At 41.9% G+C, this 12,830-nt stretch overlaps 1 protein-coding gene across 1 annotated transcript in view; it reads right to left on the reverse strand.

Moving 5' to 3' along the window:
* The window catches only part of DNAI3 (dynein axonemal intermediate chain 3), a 61,133-nt gene extending 58,884 nt beyond the window's left edge, over nucleotides 1–2,249 (reverse strand). The window contains exons 1-2 of the mRNA XM_041748581.1: nucleotides 2,168–2,249; nucleotides 1,718–1,756 (exon numbers count right to left, since the gene is read on the reverse strand). Coding sequence (XP_041604515.1) covers nucleotides 1,718–1,756; nucleotides 2,168–2,249 — 121 coding nt within the window. The remainder of the gene's footprint in view (nucleotides 1–1,717; nucleotides 1,757–2,167) is intronic.
* Between the last annotated feature and the right edge of the window lie 10,581 nt (nucleotides 2,250–12,830).

A 12,830-nucleotide genomic window follows, 5' to 3' on the forward strand; every position in this document is an offset into this window, starting at 1 on the left:
ATGTTATGAATCAACAATATATATTAAATAAGGTGTCTTTAAACAGAAATACACATAAAACAAGTTTATGTATTGATTGGCTAATGAAAATGTTGTGACCAGAGAGGCTCATAGGAATCTAACTCTATATTTACCCTAGGAGTGATAGCTCAGTATTTGCTAATTCAGTGTTCACAGCTACTGCATAGAACTTCCAAGAAAAAGAAGAATTGGCTGTACTTTAATTTTTGAATTAGGATAAGTACTATGAAGGTAATAAAATGGTACTAGGTGAAAGAGAGGTCAAGGAAGTCCTTGTGCAGAGGTGGGATTGGAGTCTAGATCTAATTAGTGAAAAGGAGATATTGCATAGAAATCTATCCAGGTATCAGGAGTAGCAAGAGCAAAGGCCCCAAGGCACTAATAAATTTGGTATGCTCTGTGCTAAGCAAGGTTGGTGGGCTCTAGGTTAGGGTAGGATAGTGGTGGGGAGGGGAAGAGGAGAGGAGAGAGGAGAGAGGGGAGAGGGAGAGAGAGAGAGAGAGAGAGAGAGAGAGAGAGAGAGAGAGAGAAAGGCAGATCCAGGACTGCTATAATGAAAAGTAAAACAATGGGAGAGTTTAGGCAGGAAAGACACATTACCAAGTGGTGTGCAGAATGGATTGGAAGAGAGTGAGTAGAATCAGTGATACCAGGTAGGGGTTAAGGAACCAATCTAGATGAGAGATGTGGAGGTCTGGACTAAGCTTGCAGATGTGGAGATAATGTGAAGTGGATGGGATATATTTTAGAGGTGGAATGGTTTAGATTTGGATGGGGAGGTGTTGAGGGGGAGAAAGGAGTCAAAGACAACTTCCAAATTTCTGGGCGGTGCATTCATTAATTCGATAAATTATTTATTGGACAGTGTGCCCTGTTCCTGTGCCATTTACTATCAGCTGGCATCCTCCTACCATCTTCCGACCTCCACCCTCCCTTCTACCACCCTGGCCCAACCCACCACCTTCTCTTTCCTGGGTTCCTGAAATAGCTTTCTGACTGATCTCTGCTTCTGTCCCTGAAGTTCTCCGCTGAGTAGCCAGGGTGACACTTTAAAAAGTCAGGTCCCATCTGTTTAAATACCACTCAAGTAGCTCCCATCCTACATGACTAAAAGTCAAAGCCCTTACAACCAACTACAAGGCTTTTAGACCTTCCTCCTCCCCAACCCTCATTGTTTCCTCTCTGTCTGTAAACACAAAGTACATCACCTAAGTTAAATCTATGAGGAAAGTTTGAACAACCAAAACAAAAGGTGCTATTGGAGTAAGATTATTTAGCCTCTAAAAGTAGGAGCAACATTAATTTGGTTGTTTAAGTTCTAGTTTATTTGCTTAAAAATTAGCCTCTTTACTTGAAATAGTGGGATCTTGCCATGATAAATATTGCCCATGAGCCAGAGTCTTAAAAATATCATTCTAATGAAAGTAATAACTTGCAGACTCACAACACTTTATAGTCTCTTCAGTAACGATACCATGTTTGATTTGCTCTGCTCAAGTCTGTTTTTCAGCTTGAAATTCTCTCTTCCACTCTTACTCTTTATTCTTTAAAATTTTTCACTTTATATCCAAATGACATAATGTAATTTTAGCCCATGTGCATCTTGATCAATCGCTTCAATTTGTATTGTTGTTTGCTTATTGCTTATCAAAATGTAAAACTGGGGACATAAATTCCCAATTATATTTCCACTTACCCATGCTCTCCATATTTAGAGTTTCTGCTTCTTCACTCTCTAGAATACAATTAAATGGTGTCAAATTTACATTTTTGAAGCAAAAAATGTTGTAGTTTTTACAGTCTTTTACTAAAGCCTCAAAGCACAAAACATAAACATAAATACACAATGAAGACAAACTATTTTATGAGTGATTAAATAGAATTTGAATAATTATCTTTGTTTCATAGAATGATCTCTTAGCGATATTTTCTCTATGGCATTCATTCTATGACATTTAACAGGTATTATAATGAAATGAATTAAAAATAAGAATAAACCTCCATACTTTAAATCCTGTATGTGGTTGACTTTTTGACAACAAAACTATTTCATTGCATGATATATAAAACCATAGTCATTTTGGTTGCTAATGTATATACAGATGCTAGACCCATAAAAATCCCATCGATGAAAAAACAATCCTACCAGGTAATATTGGTTTGGGTTTGCTCCGTTTGGAATTTTTTCGGTCACCTGAGCTCTTTTGTTTTTGAGATTTTGGAGCCATGGCTCTGAGTTAGGCTGCGTAAAGAGACAACATCATGAGTACATTCTGCTTTACACTTTCAAATAATAAGCATTATCATTTGATAAAACATAAGAATATGTTTTCTAAGCTTTGCCTTTGGTTAAATCGACATGTGTCTTCACAGAATGGGTGTTCTGTGACCAAAGGTTTATTGCAATAACAATCTTACTGAGAAGATCTTGCCATTCCGGGGGCACCTGGGTGGTTGAGAATCTGCCTTTGGCTCAGGGCGTGAGCCAGGGTCCTGGGATCAAGTCCCGCATCGGGCTCCCTGCTCAGTGAGGAGCTTGCTTCTGCCTCTATGTCTCTGCCTCTCTCTGTGTGTCTCTCATGAATAAATGGATAAAATCTTAAAAAAAAAAAAAAAGATCTTGCCACTCTGGTGGAGCCATCCAGCTGAAGCACACAAAAGTGACCTGCCAACCCTTCAAGGGTTCAGCCATAGGTGCCACCATGGAGCATGAGAGAGGATGCTGCTTCCACCACCTCTTGCTGCTGTGCCATCCCAGGGAGCTGTTGCCTGCTGCCCTGTGGCCGGCTCCCCAGTGGGTGCCCTAGCAACAAAGACAGGCTGCAAGTCCACTGGTAGACACAGGCCCATAATGTACATATGTGTACATAATTTTAAAAATTAACATGATTTCAATAGTACTTAGGTCCTAACCTGTGTCCGTGTAGCCCTGGTGTCCTTACTAGTACTGTCAGAGAGTGCCTCCAAAGTTTTCTGTGAAATCACTCATCAGTTTTGAGTGAGGTCATCTGCTATCACATGAAATTCTTGTCATCCCAGTGGTCTACACCTCATCTTGTCAGATGGTTAGGAGTGTGATTTCAGGAGTCTGAGCAGCAAGGTTGAAAAACAGACTCTGCCTTTGACCAACTGAGTGATCTTTGGCAAATTATATATCTTTGAGTCTCTGTTATTCATGTTTAAGGGGGGGGGCTGATAATAAAAAAAAAACCTACCTCACAAGATGGTTGTAATGACTTAATGAAGTAAAGTTGTATCTTCCTCAACTCAATCATATCCAGTCAGACTGGCTGCCTTTTTTTTTTTTTTTTTTTTTTTTAAGATTTATTTATTTGGGTCATCTGGGTGGCTCAGTGGTTGAGTGTCTGCCTTTGGCTGAGGTCACGATCCTGGGATCCTGGGATGGAGTCCAGCATCGGGTTCCTTGTAGGGAGTCTGCTTCTCCCTTTGCCTATGTCTCTGCGTCTCTGTGTCTCTCATGAATAAATTAAAAAATCTTAAAAACAAAAGATTTGTTTGTTGAGAGAGAGAGAGAGAAAGAGAGAGCATGACAGTAGAGGCAGGGGGAGAGGGAGAAAGAATCTCAAGCAGACTGCTCTGAATGCAGAGCTCAACACAGGGCTTGATCTCACGACCCTGAGACCAGGACCTGAACCCAAATCTAGAGTCAGTCACTCAACCGACTTCACCACCCAGGTGCACCTTGTTGCCTCATTTTAATAAACCAGTACAGGTTGAAAATTATTTCTTAGTCCAGTCAGAATATCCTGACTTTCATTTTATGCCTTGCCCCTTGATTACTAAATCTGGACCAAAGTGGGAGGATGCGTTTGTGACATGCATTTTTTACTTCAGATTTTTCACATGTATTTTTTTAAAAAAGAGAATAATGATAGCTCATGTTTGTGTTTACTATGTGCCAGGCACAGTCATATAAGTACTTCACATGTATTTTTATTTAATTTGAGCCACCCTTTTAGATAAGCATTTTATGAATACTGTTATCCTCATGCTCACTTTATAATGTGAAAACAGAGGCCAGGAAACTTGCTCAAGGGGATACACAAAGTGTGAGCGGTAGAGTCAAGGGTGTGAGCCCAGCCAGTCTGGCCTCAATGCCGATACTTTTAATCTTTGTACAAGACTCTGCCTTTGCTTTCAGTGGAAACTGTTTACTGTGTTTCATTACAAATGAAATTAAAATCATTGTCTTTACCTAGAAAGGTATGATTTTATGATTTAATCAGAATTTTATGATTCTGACAACTTGGCAATTCCTACTTTTTAAATATCTTGCAACGAACGGCTCTGAGCCAACTTTTCAGGCTGTCAAGAATTCTCCAACTCTCTTCTCAGCCTCAGTATAATTTCAAATCTTGAACCTCATACATTTTTCAGAAAATTCTTTATCAATTCACCCCTCTCCATACTTAATACACTCTGGATACCAGCTGGACTCACCCTACCCACATACACACACATACCACCACTACCACCACCACCACCACCACCACTATCCATTCCACAAATATTTATTGAGCAATTTCAGTACACTAGAAGATACCCTAGCTGTTAGGAACACAGCAGTGAACAAAACAGGCTAAACCCTTGCACTAATAGAGCTTACATTCTAGAGGGGAGAGAGACAATTCTGGGGCAGGAATATGGTTGGCATATTTAAGAAAACAGGAAGGTCATGATGGCTGGAGTAGAGGGAATAAGGGAAGGTTAGATGAAATTGGCCAGAGAGGTGCTGAGGGTCTATATTAGCTCTGCTGGGGTAGTAAATGCCCTCCAAATCTCAGTAATATACATCGACAAATGCCTATTTCTTCTTATGTTCTTGTTTTGTGACTGTGAGTGAGCCTGCTGCTTTCAAGTCTTATTCTGGGACTCAGGCTGAAAGAGCAGCCCCTATTTGGCAGCCCCTACTTTTGTGGCAGAATAAAAAGTGAGAGAGCTACCAGAACTGTGTAATGCCTCTTCCATCTTCTCAGTGGCACTGGCGTACTGCCCTTTCTGCTTACATTCCATTGGCTCAAGCAAGTCACACGGCCAATCCTGATAATGGAGGAAGAATGTATGCTTCCTCAACAATGGGTAGGAATCTACGATCCTTGCACAGGGAAGGGAGGTTAAGAGTTCTGGATAAAATAGTTTCAAACAAAGATATAATATACCACAAGGGGTCTAGGTCATGTGTAAGGACTTGGGCTTTTATTCTGAAGGAGGGGAGAGCTGTTGGATGGTTTCCAGATGAGTTACTTTATTTGATCTGACTCACATTTTAAGGTCTCTATGGCTGCTGTGCAGTGAAGATTGCAGCAAGGAAAGAGCTGAAGCAAGGAATCCAACTGAGAAACATTCAGTAATCTGAGGAGGAGGTGAGTGTGGAATAGAAAAAGTGGTTGATTTCTGCATATATTGTAAGCCACGAGCCAATAGGATTTGCTGATGACTTGGATGTAGGGTCTGAGAGAGAAAAAGGACCAAGGGTGACTTCAATAAGTTTCACCTAAAGAATTGAAGGCATGAGGCTGCTATTTATTGAGATGGGGATCTGAGGGGAAGAGCTGATTTGAAAGGGAAACTCAAAAATTCAGTTGAAGGCATGCAAAGTTAGACTATAAAGTGAACTGTAAACCTGTAACTGGCACAGTGCCCATGCTAAAGCGATGTTGAATTAATCACTCCTGGGTATCCCCTTTCCTTCTGCCATTCTTAGCTTATGCATTTCCAGTCTGAACAAAAGGCATTTTGCTTAAGGTCTGTGGAATCACCTGTATACATGCTGTTTTCGTTTTCTATTGCTGCCCTACCAAATTACCAGAAATACAGTGTCTTCACACAAATTCATTACCTAACAATTCTGTAGTTCAGAAGTCTGATGTGCCTCTCACTGGGCTAAAATCAAGGTGTCAGCAAGATGTTAAAAAAGGCTGTGTTCTATTCTTTCTAGAGTTCTAAGGGAGAACCTGTTTCCTTGTCTTTTCATACTTAAGAGGCCACCAGTATTTCTTAGCTTGTGGGCCCTCTTCCTCCATCTTCAAACAACCCAGCAACAGTGGGAAAGATCTTTCTCACAGAGCATATTCTGACCTTCTCTTCTTATTTCCACTTCTACTTTTTAAGGACCCTTGTGATGCTGGGCCCACCAAGATTTTATGGTCAGCGGATTAACAATTTTAATTTCATCTGCAACATTTAATTTCTTGTTTGCTATGTATGTTAACATATTCAGTTTCCAGGGATTAGGAGGTGCTGCATTGGTATTCAGTTTGAATATATAGGTATCAATCTAATGCAATCACCCCAAGAAATAGTCAAAATAATCACATGTGCCCAGTTCTTTTCAAAGGCTGCTATTAAATGATCTGTGGATAATCTGGTTCAATTTCCATATTCAGGGGGAAAACATGTGCTTCCTTACCAGAATAGCTCATTTATTATTTTCATAATATTAACTCCTGTGTCTAAAATATTGTCTAGTGACCAAGGAAAAACGAAGACCGGATTGTTCTATAGGCTTTTAGAGGTCCTAATTATTCTTAATTAAAAGCACAGTATCTAAGCTGCTAGGCATCACAGATGGAAAAACTCATTTGCTGAGGTCAGCCTTGGTGAATATAGTCTAAGCTAAAAAGAAAATTATTGGGCAGCCTAGGTGGGTTCAGTGATTTAGCGCCACCTTCAGCCCAGGGCGTGATCCTGGAGACCTAGGATCCAGTCCCACGTCGGGCTCCCTGCATGGTGCCTGTTTCTCCCTCTGCCTGTGTCTCTGCCTGTCTCTGTGTCTCTCATGAATAAATAAATAAAAATCTTTTAAAAAATAAAAAAAATTATTACTTTGGGAGTAGCTACTTTACATTGTATTGATGTTCCAGGTGAAATTTCATAGTTTATTTTAGTAACTTCAAATAATAGATACCCTACCAATCTTGTATCTATAAAATAAACTACTTTTAATTGAAGATATCTAGATCAAATGAATGGTGTACTCTATGGAATTTCAATAGACACATATATGCAATGTTTATTTTTTATGCATCTTTTCTTTAAAAAAGCAAATCCCAAATAAAAGATGTTGCTTTAAAAATACAGCACATGGTCTTATTAAGATTTTTTCCCATAAAATCAATTGCATTTTTCATGCAGTGAATATGCTATATTTTCCAAATCTTTTTCCTAGAAAAAAGACATAAGAATTTTTCAATACAGACATCATTTTCTTTATTTTTAAAGATTTATTTATTTGAGAGAGAGAGAGAAACCAGGGGATGGGTAGGAGCAGAGGGAGAGAGAGAATCCCAAGCAGGCTCCATGATTTCCCTGAGATCATGACCTGAGCCAAAATCAAGAGTCAGATTGGGCCATCCAGGCACCCCCAGGCATCACTTCATTAAGATGTCTCTGAAATGCTCACCACATTTTGCCTGTTCTCAACTCTTTTTATTAAGAACAGAAGAGATGCTTCATCTACCCCTAACATGAAGGGTTAGCCTACTCCAGTAGCTTGTATTACATTTGGTTTTCAAAGTTCCTATAGCTGATTGAATTTCAAAACAGAATTTGTGAATTATAATACTGATAAATATGTAAGTATTCTATCTAAATATCTTTGATATTAAAATCACTTATATTCTTTGTAAATGAATCCACCCATTCCAGAATATCTTTTTGCCACCAGTGTACCAAAGTACACATACTCTACCTCCCATGTTAAAAGCAAAGGCATTAGAGTGATAAGAGGAGCAATCAGTGGGTAAGTTCTCCGTGTGACAGTTCAAAACCTGTGATGGCACGCTACTGATTCTGAGGAGCACTGCATTCAGAGCTGCTTATGACCTGCTTCTAAACTAACTTTTAAGGCTTGTTCATGACTGTATCTTTTTTTTTAAATATTTTATTTATTTATTCATGAGAGAGAGGGGCAGAGACATAGGCAAAGGGAGAACCGGGCTCCATACAGGGAGCCTGATGTGGGACTCGATCCTGGGACCCGGGATCATGCCCCAAGCCAAAGGCAGATGCTCAACCATTGAGCCACCCAGGTGCTGCAATGACTGTATCTTTTCATGATGCTTCTATTATTCAGGAAGGTACCTATTATTCAGGTGAAGGAATAAATGACAAATGATAATTGATACAATGCAGTGATTTAAAGTTATTAAGCTTCCTCTCTTCACTCTATTCTGCTGTAACAAACACACACATGTTTACACATTCTTGTTTCTTACCTGTATGTATGTATGTGTGACTTACTCCCAGCCATGAGATTTTTAATTCTGAGAAGACCCGTGGCACTGGCACCTTCTCTTCACCTAGGGTCTTCCTTAGAAAGTATTCTCCTGAGTACTTCAATTAGCCGACCTTATCTGGGTGGTCAGCATCCACTTTTCTTAAAGTATTTATAAGCTCATCATGCTTGTGTCCTCCCCCCCCCCTTTTTTTAAAGAGATTCAGAATAAGATCCAGGACTAATGTCTTGAGAGTCTGGCATATGTGTCTCCAAGAACTGCTACTTCTTGGTCAACCTCCACAAAGACCCTAAGCTTCAAGATTCTCCAAGCCCTTCAGCCATCTTCTGACAAGGTCATAATATGCACCCTCCAGAGAGTAACTATTCTTACCATGTTTCTGATTAGTTGGCCACTCTTGTTTCTCCCCTTCCAAACTACTTCCACCTCTTCCCAAGATTGGATATTTACTTATTTAAGTCAATGCTCTCCCATCACTTCTGCCTTTGAAATTTCTTCTGAATTCCATGCCCTCCTCTCCACAGCCTCCTCTGGTCCAGGCCTTCAAAATATCTTCCCATTTCAGTAGCTCCTGACTATTTTGTGCCATGACCCCTTTTGGCAGCTTGGTGAGGACCACACATCAAGTAAAAATATGAACTTACAAGGGGGACAGTTATCAAGCTATTTTTAAAAAATCATGATAAGATAATTCATGTGCTTATTTATTAATACATTAAATAACAAGACCTAGCAGTGGTTCTAATTACTACCTTGGTTTTGAAGAAGTGATGAGCATAAATAATACATCTGTAATATCCATAATGTATATGAAAAGAGCCATAATTTCTTTTGATAAAGTCCCATGCTCTGCTACTACTGCTGTGGTTTGTCACCAAATGCACACATTTCAATTAGTGGTTAGTAAAAAATGAACAGGTAATTTTTTTTTTCTATCCAGTTTCCCCTCTGTCCATCTTCTGAATGGGTTATGAACATTCATTTAACTTGCCTCCCTGGCTCTGTTCCAACCAGAATGGTTGCCCACAGGGCAAAGGCAGATCTGAACAGGTCACCTCCCCATACACTGCAAAATATAATGCGGGTCCCAATTGTCCACAGTGGCCTTCTCCTCCAGTGGTGTAGAAATGGAGTTCATTTGAAAAGCAAATTTTGTGGGCCTACTGTGATTCTGCAGGGCTGGGGTGAGCCTGGGACGCTGCATTTAAAAAGTCACTATGAGGTTGTACTAGTGGTTGGCAGATGAAACTTTGCCAAACAGGGTAGAGCCCAAATGTGTCAGCAGCGCCTTGAACATCCTTCAGTCGGCCTCACCGCATCCTCCCTTCCAGCTCTAGTCCAGCCTCGCGGGATTACTGTTATTCTCCAAACAGTCGCCTACTTCCCCATGTCCCTCTCTGGGGAGCCCTGTTCTTCCCCACCTGCCCTGCTCCCCACCATGCACACATTTCTTTTTTTTTTTTAAGATTTTATTTATTTATTCATGAGACACACAGAGAGAGAGAGAGAGAGAGAGAGAGAGAGAGACACGCAGAGACACAGGCAGAGAGAGAAGCAGGCTCCATGCAGGGAGCCTGATGCGGGACTGGATCCCAGGACTCCACGGTTATGCCCCTGACCGAAGGCAGGTGCCAAACCGCTGGGCCACCCAGGGATCCCTCATGCACACATTTCTCTGCTTACCTAAATCCTACTCCCTCCTCAAGGCTCAACTCCAATGTGACCTTCTCTCCGAAGCCTCCCCAACTGTCTCACTCAGGCTGAAGCCCTCTTGTTCTCCCTGACACTTTCTAATCATGTTCTAAGTCATGATGCCAGGCTTCTGCAAAGGCAGAAGGCTTCAAATTCAAGAACTGCCTGGAGGATTGCGGTGGATTCATTCAGCACGCAGCACACGCCCCAGGTGGGCACTGGTGGTCCCCAGGAATCAGACAAGGCCCTTACCTTCGGAGAGTTAACGTTCTCCCACTCATCTCCTTTCTTCATCTGCGCCAGCCCTTCTGTAAGGGTCCTGAAGTCACCTCTCACGTCGTCGGCCCACGCTAATCTTTCTTCTTTGATCCTCTGTGCCTAGATCGTGCTGTTTTCCTTTTCATCCCTCCCTCCTCCCCCCTTTGTGAGCTCCCACCGTTGCACAGCAGTGGGCTAGACGATGAGCCATACTGCTCGACAGGGTGAGCGAGTCCTCAGACTGTCCTTACGTGCTGTCTCCTGGCTAGGCTGGGCGTTCTTTAAAATCAGGGAAAGCTTTGTAGTTTTTGTGTTCTTTTGTTTGTTTGTTTGTTTTTGTTTTTGTTTTTGTTTTTGTTTTTGTTTTTGGAGTTTTCACTGCATCAAGTACCTCGCGGGCCCAGCGAATGTTCCAAACTCCCTTGAAAGAGGGAGTAAGATATTGGTTTCCCAAGCCTCCTTTCCCATTCGGACCTCCCCTTACCTGACACTGCTAAGCCGAGGGGAAAAGAAGCCTCTTTGCAGTTCCGTGGAGAAAAGGCCTTTGGGGGTTTTGGAGATGGGAAGTCTGACTCTCCTCTCGGAAGAGCTCAAACGGCAGCTCCCAGCACGCTGTTGCTAGGACAACCTCCGTTGCTAAGGGGAAAGAGGCGGCCCCTCTGCTGAGATTGACAAGACGCCGCTACCAATAGGGCGTCTACTCTCCGGCCGCCTCTTCAAGGCCGCACTTGTGATTGGCTGCTGTCGTGCTGACGTCACGCAACTCGAACCGCCGTGAGATCCTGGTTTCTCGCCCGCTCGGCAGGAGGTGTACGGTTTGGGTTCCCGCATGGAGGTGCTGCTGGCTCGGTGGCCCCCGGGCCCCACGGCCGCGCCTCAACCCCTTCGGGCAGCTCCGCTCCCCGCCCCCCGCGGCGACCTGGGGGCGGTCCCGGCGGCGGGCGGGACGGAGAGACAATCAGACCCGACCGGAGGTCGTGGGTCTTCCCCGAATTCCGATGTGTTACATTTTCCTCTTGCCCACATGCTTTTTTTTTTTTTTTTTTTTGTTTTTTTTATTTTTATTTTTTTTTTAATTTTTATTTATTTATGATAGTCACAGAGAGAGAGAGAGAGGCAGAGACACAGGCAGAGGGAGAAGCAGGCTCCATGCACCGGGAGCCCGACGTGGGATTCGATCCCGGGTCTCCAGGATCGCGCCCTGGGCCAAAGGCAGGCGCCAAACCGCTGCGCCACCCAGGGATCCCGTTTTTGTTTTTTTTAATACCTTGACTCATACTGGAGGTCTCCGGGGAGGAGGACTAAATCCCTTAGTAACTCCATGGTTTGCTTTATCTGTGGTTACGAGCCCAATGGGGATCCCTGAAGGTGATGCTCATCCCCCTCGCCTGTAAAAAAAATAATAATAATAATTAAAACTACTTAATTTGTAAGCTGGCAGAACTTGATAAAGTACGCAACTGACTGCTGTCATTGGTCCAAATTAATTTTTTTACACCCGATTTAAATGAAAATGTCCAGTTGAGAAGAGGCTTACAGATTGATGACGTATTTAAGATGTGGTCCTCAATAGGATGACTTTACGCGGCGTGTAGAAAGATCGCGGTGTTTATTCTTTCAAATATCTGAGGAATTTGTGCTTGTAAAATGCAAATAAATTTTACTGAAGAAATCGTTAAAAAAACAAAACTTACTATTCTGGCATGGCGACAACTTTTCCCAGCCTCTTCTACTCCCTGACACTAAAAGGTTAGTTTTCCCTGGGCTCAGTGCTGAGTCTTTTTTTTTTTTTTTTTTTTTTTTGCTCTGCAGCCTGCTGGTGGCACATTCAGTTCTCTTGGCTTTAGCCATCTTGCAAAGCACATCAGTGACTTCCATTTCTATATTTTCAGCCTCATACATCTCATAAATGACATTCAACACCTGAACTTCCACTACCTACTGGACATTTCCAAATACATGTCTTACTAGCTCATGGTGTTTGATAGTTGCCAGATGAAGATATTGAATGAATAATTACCATCCCTGACTCCTACTGCTCACAGTAAACCGGTCACTAAGTCCTGTCATTTTCCTTTCCTAAATTATCTCTCAAATACTTAATCTCTTCTTAGCCATTCTCCCTCCCTCTCCCTTATCTCAGGAAGGCCTCATTTCTCACCTAGATAGTGGTAATAGTCTCTATTTTTTTAAAAGATTTTCTTTATTTATTCATGAGAGACAGAGAGGCAGAGACATAGGCAGAGGGAGAAACAGGCTCCCTGCCGGGAGCCCGATGTGAGACTCAGTGTGAGACTCGATCCCACGATTCCAGGATAACACCCTGGGTTGAAGGCGGTGCTAAATCGCTGAGCCACCAGGGCTGCTCTGTTCTCCTTTAAAATGTCTAAAATAGAGATGCCTGAGTGGCTGGGTGGTTGAGCCTCTGCCTTCGGCTCAGGGTGTGATGCCAGAGGAGTTCCAGGATCGAGTCCTGCATCTGGCTGATAAATAAAATCTTAAAAATAATAAATAATAAATAAATAAATAAATAAATAAATAAATAAATAAATAAATAAAATCCCTATTCAATGTTGTATGTCAATCATATTTCAATAAACC

The sequence above is a fragment of the Vulpes lagopus genome, chromosome 3 (assembly GCF_018345385.1).
Source record: "Vulpes lagopus strain Blue_001 chromosome 3, ASM1834538v1, whole genome shotgun sequence".
Classification (NCBI taxonomy): Eukaryota; Metazoa; Chordata; class Mammalia; order Carnivora; family Canidae; genus Vulpes; species Vulpes lagopus.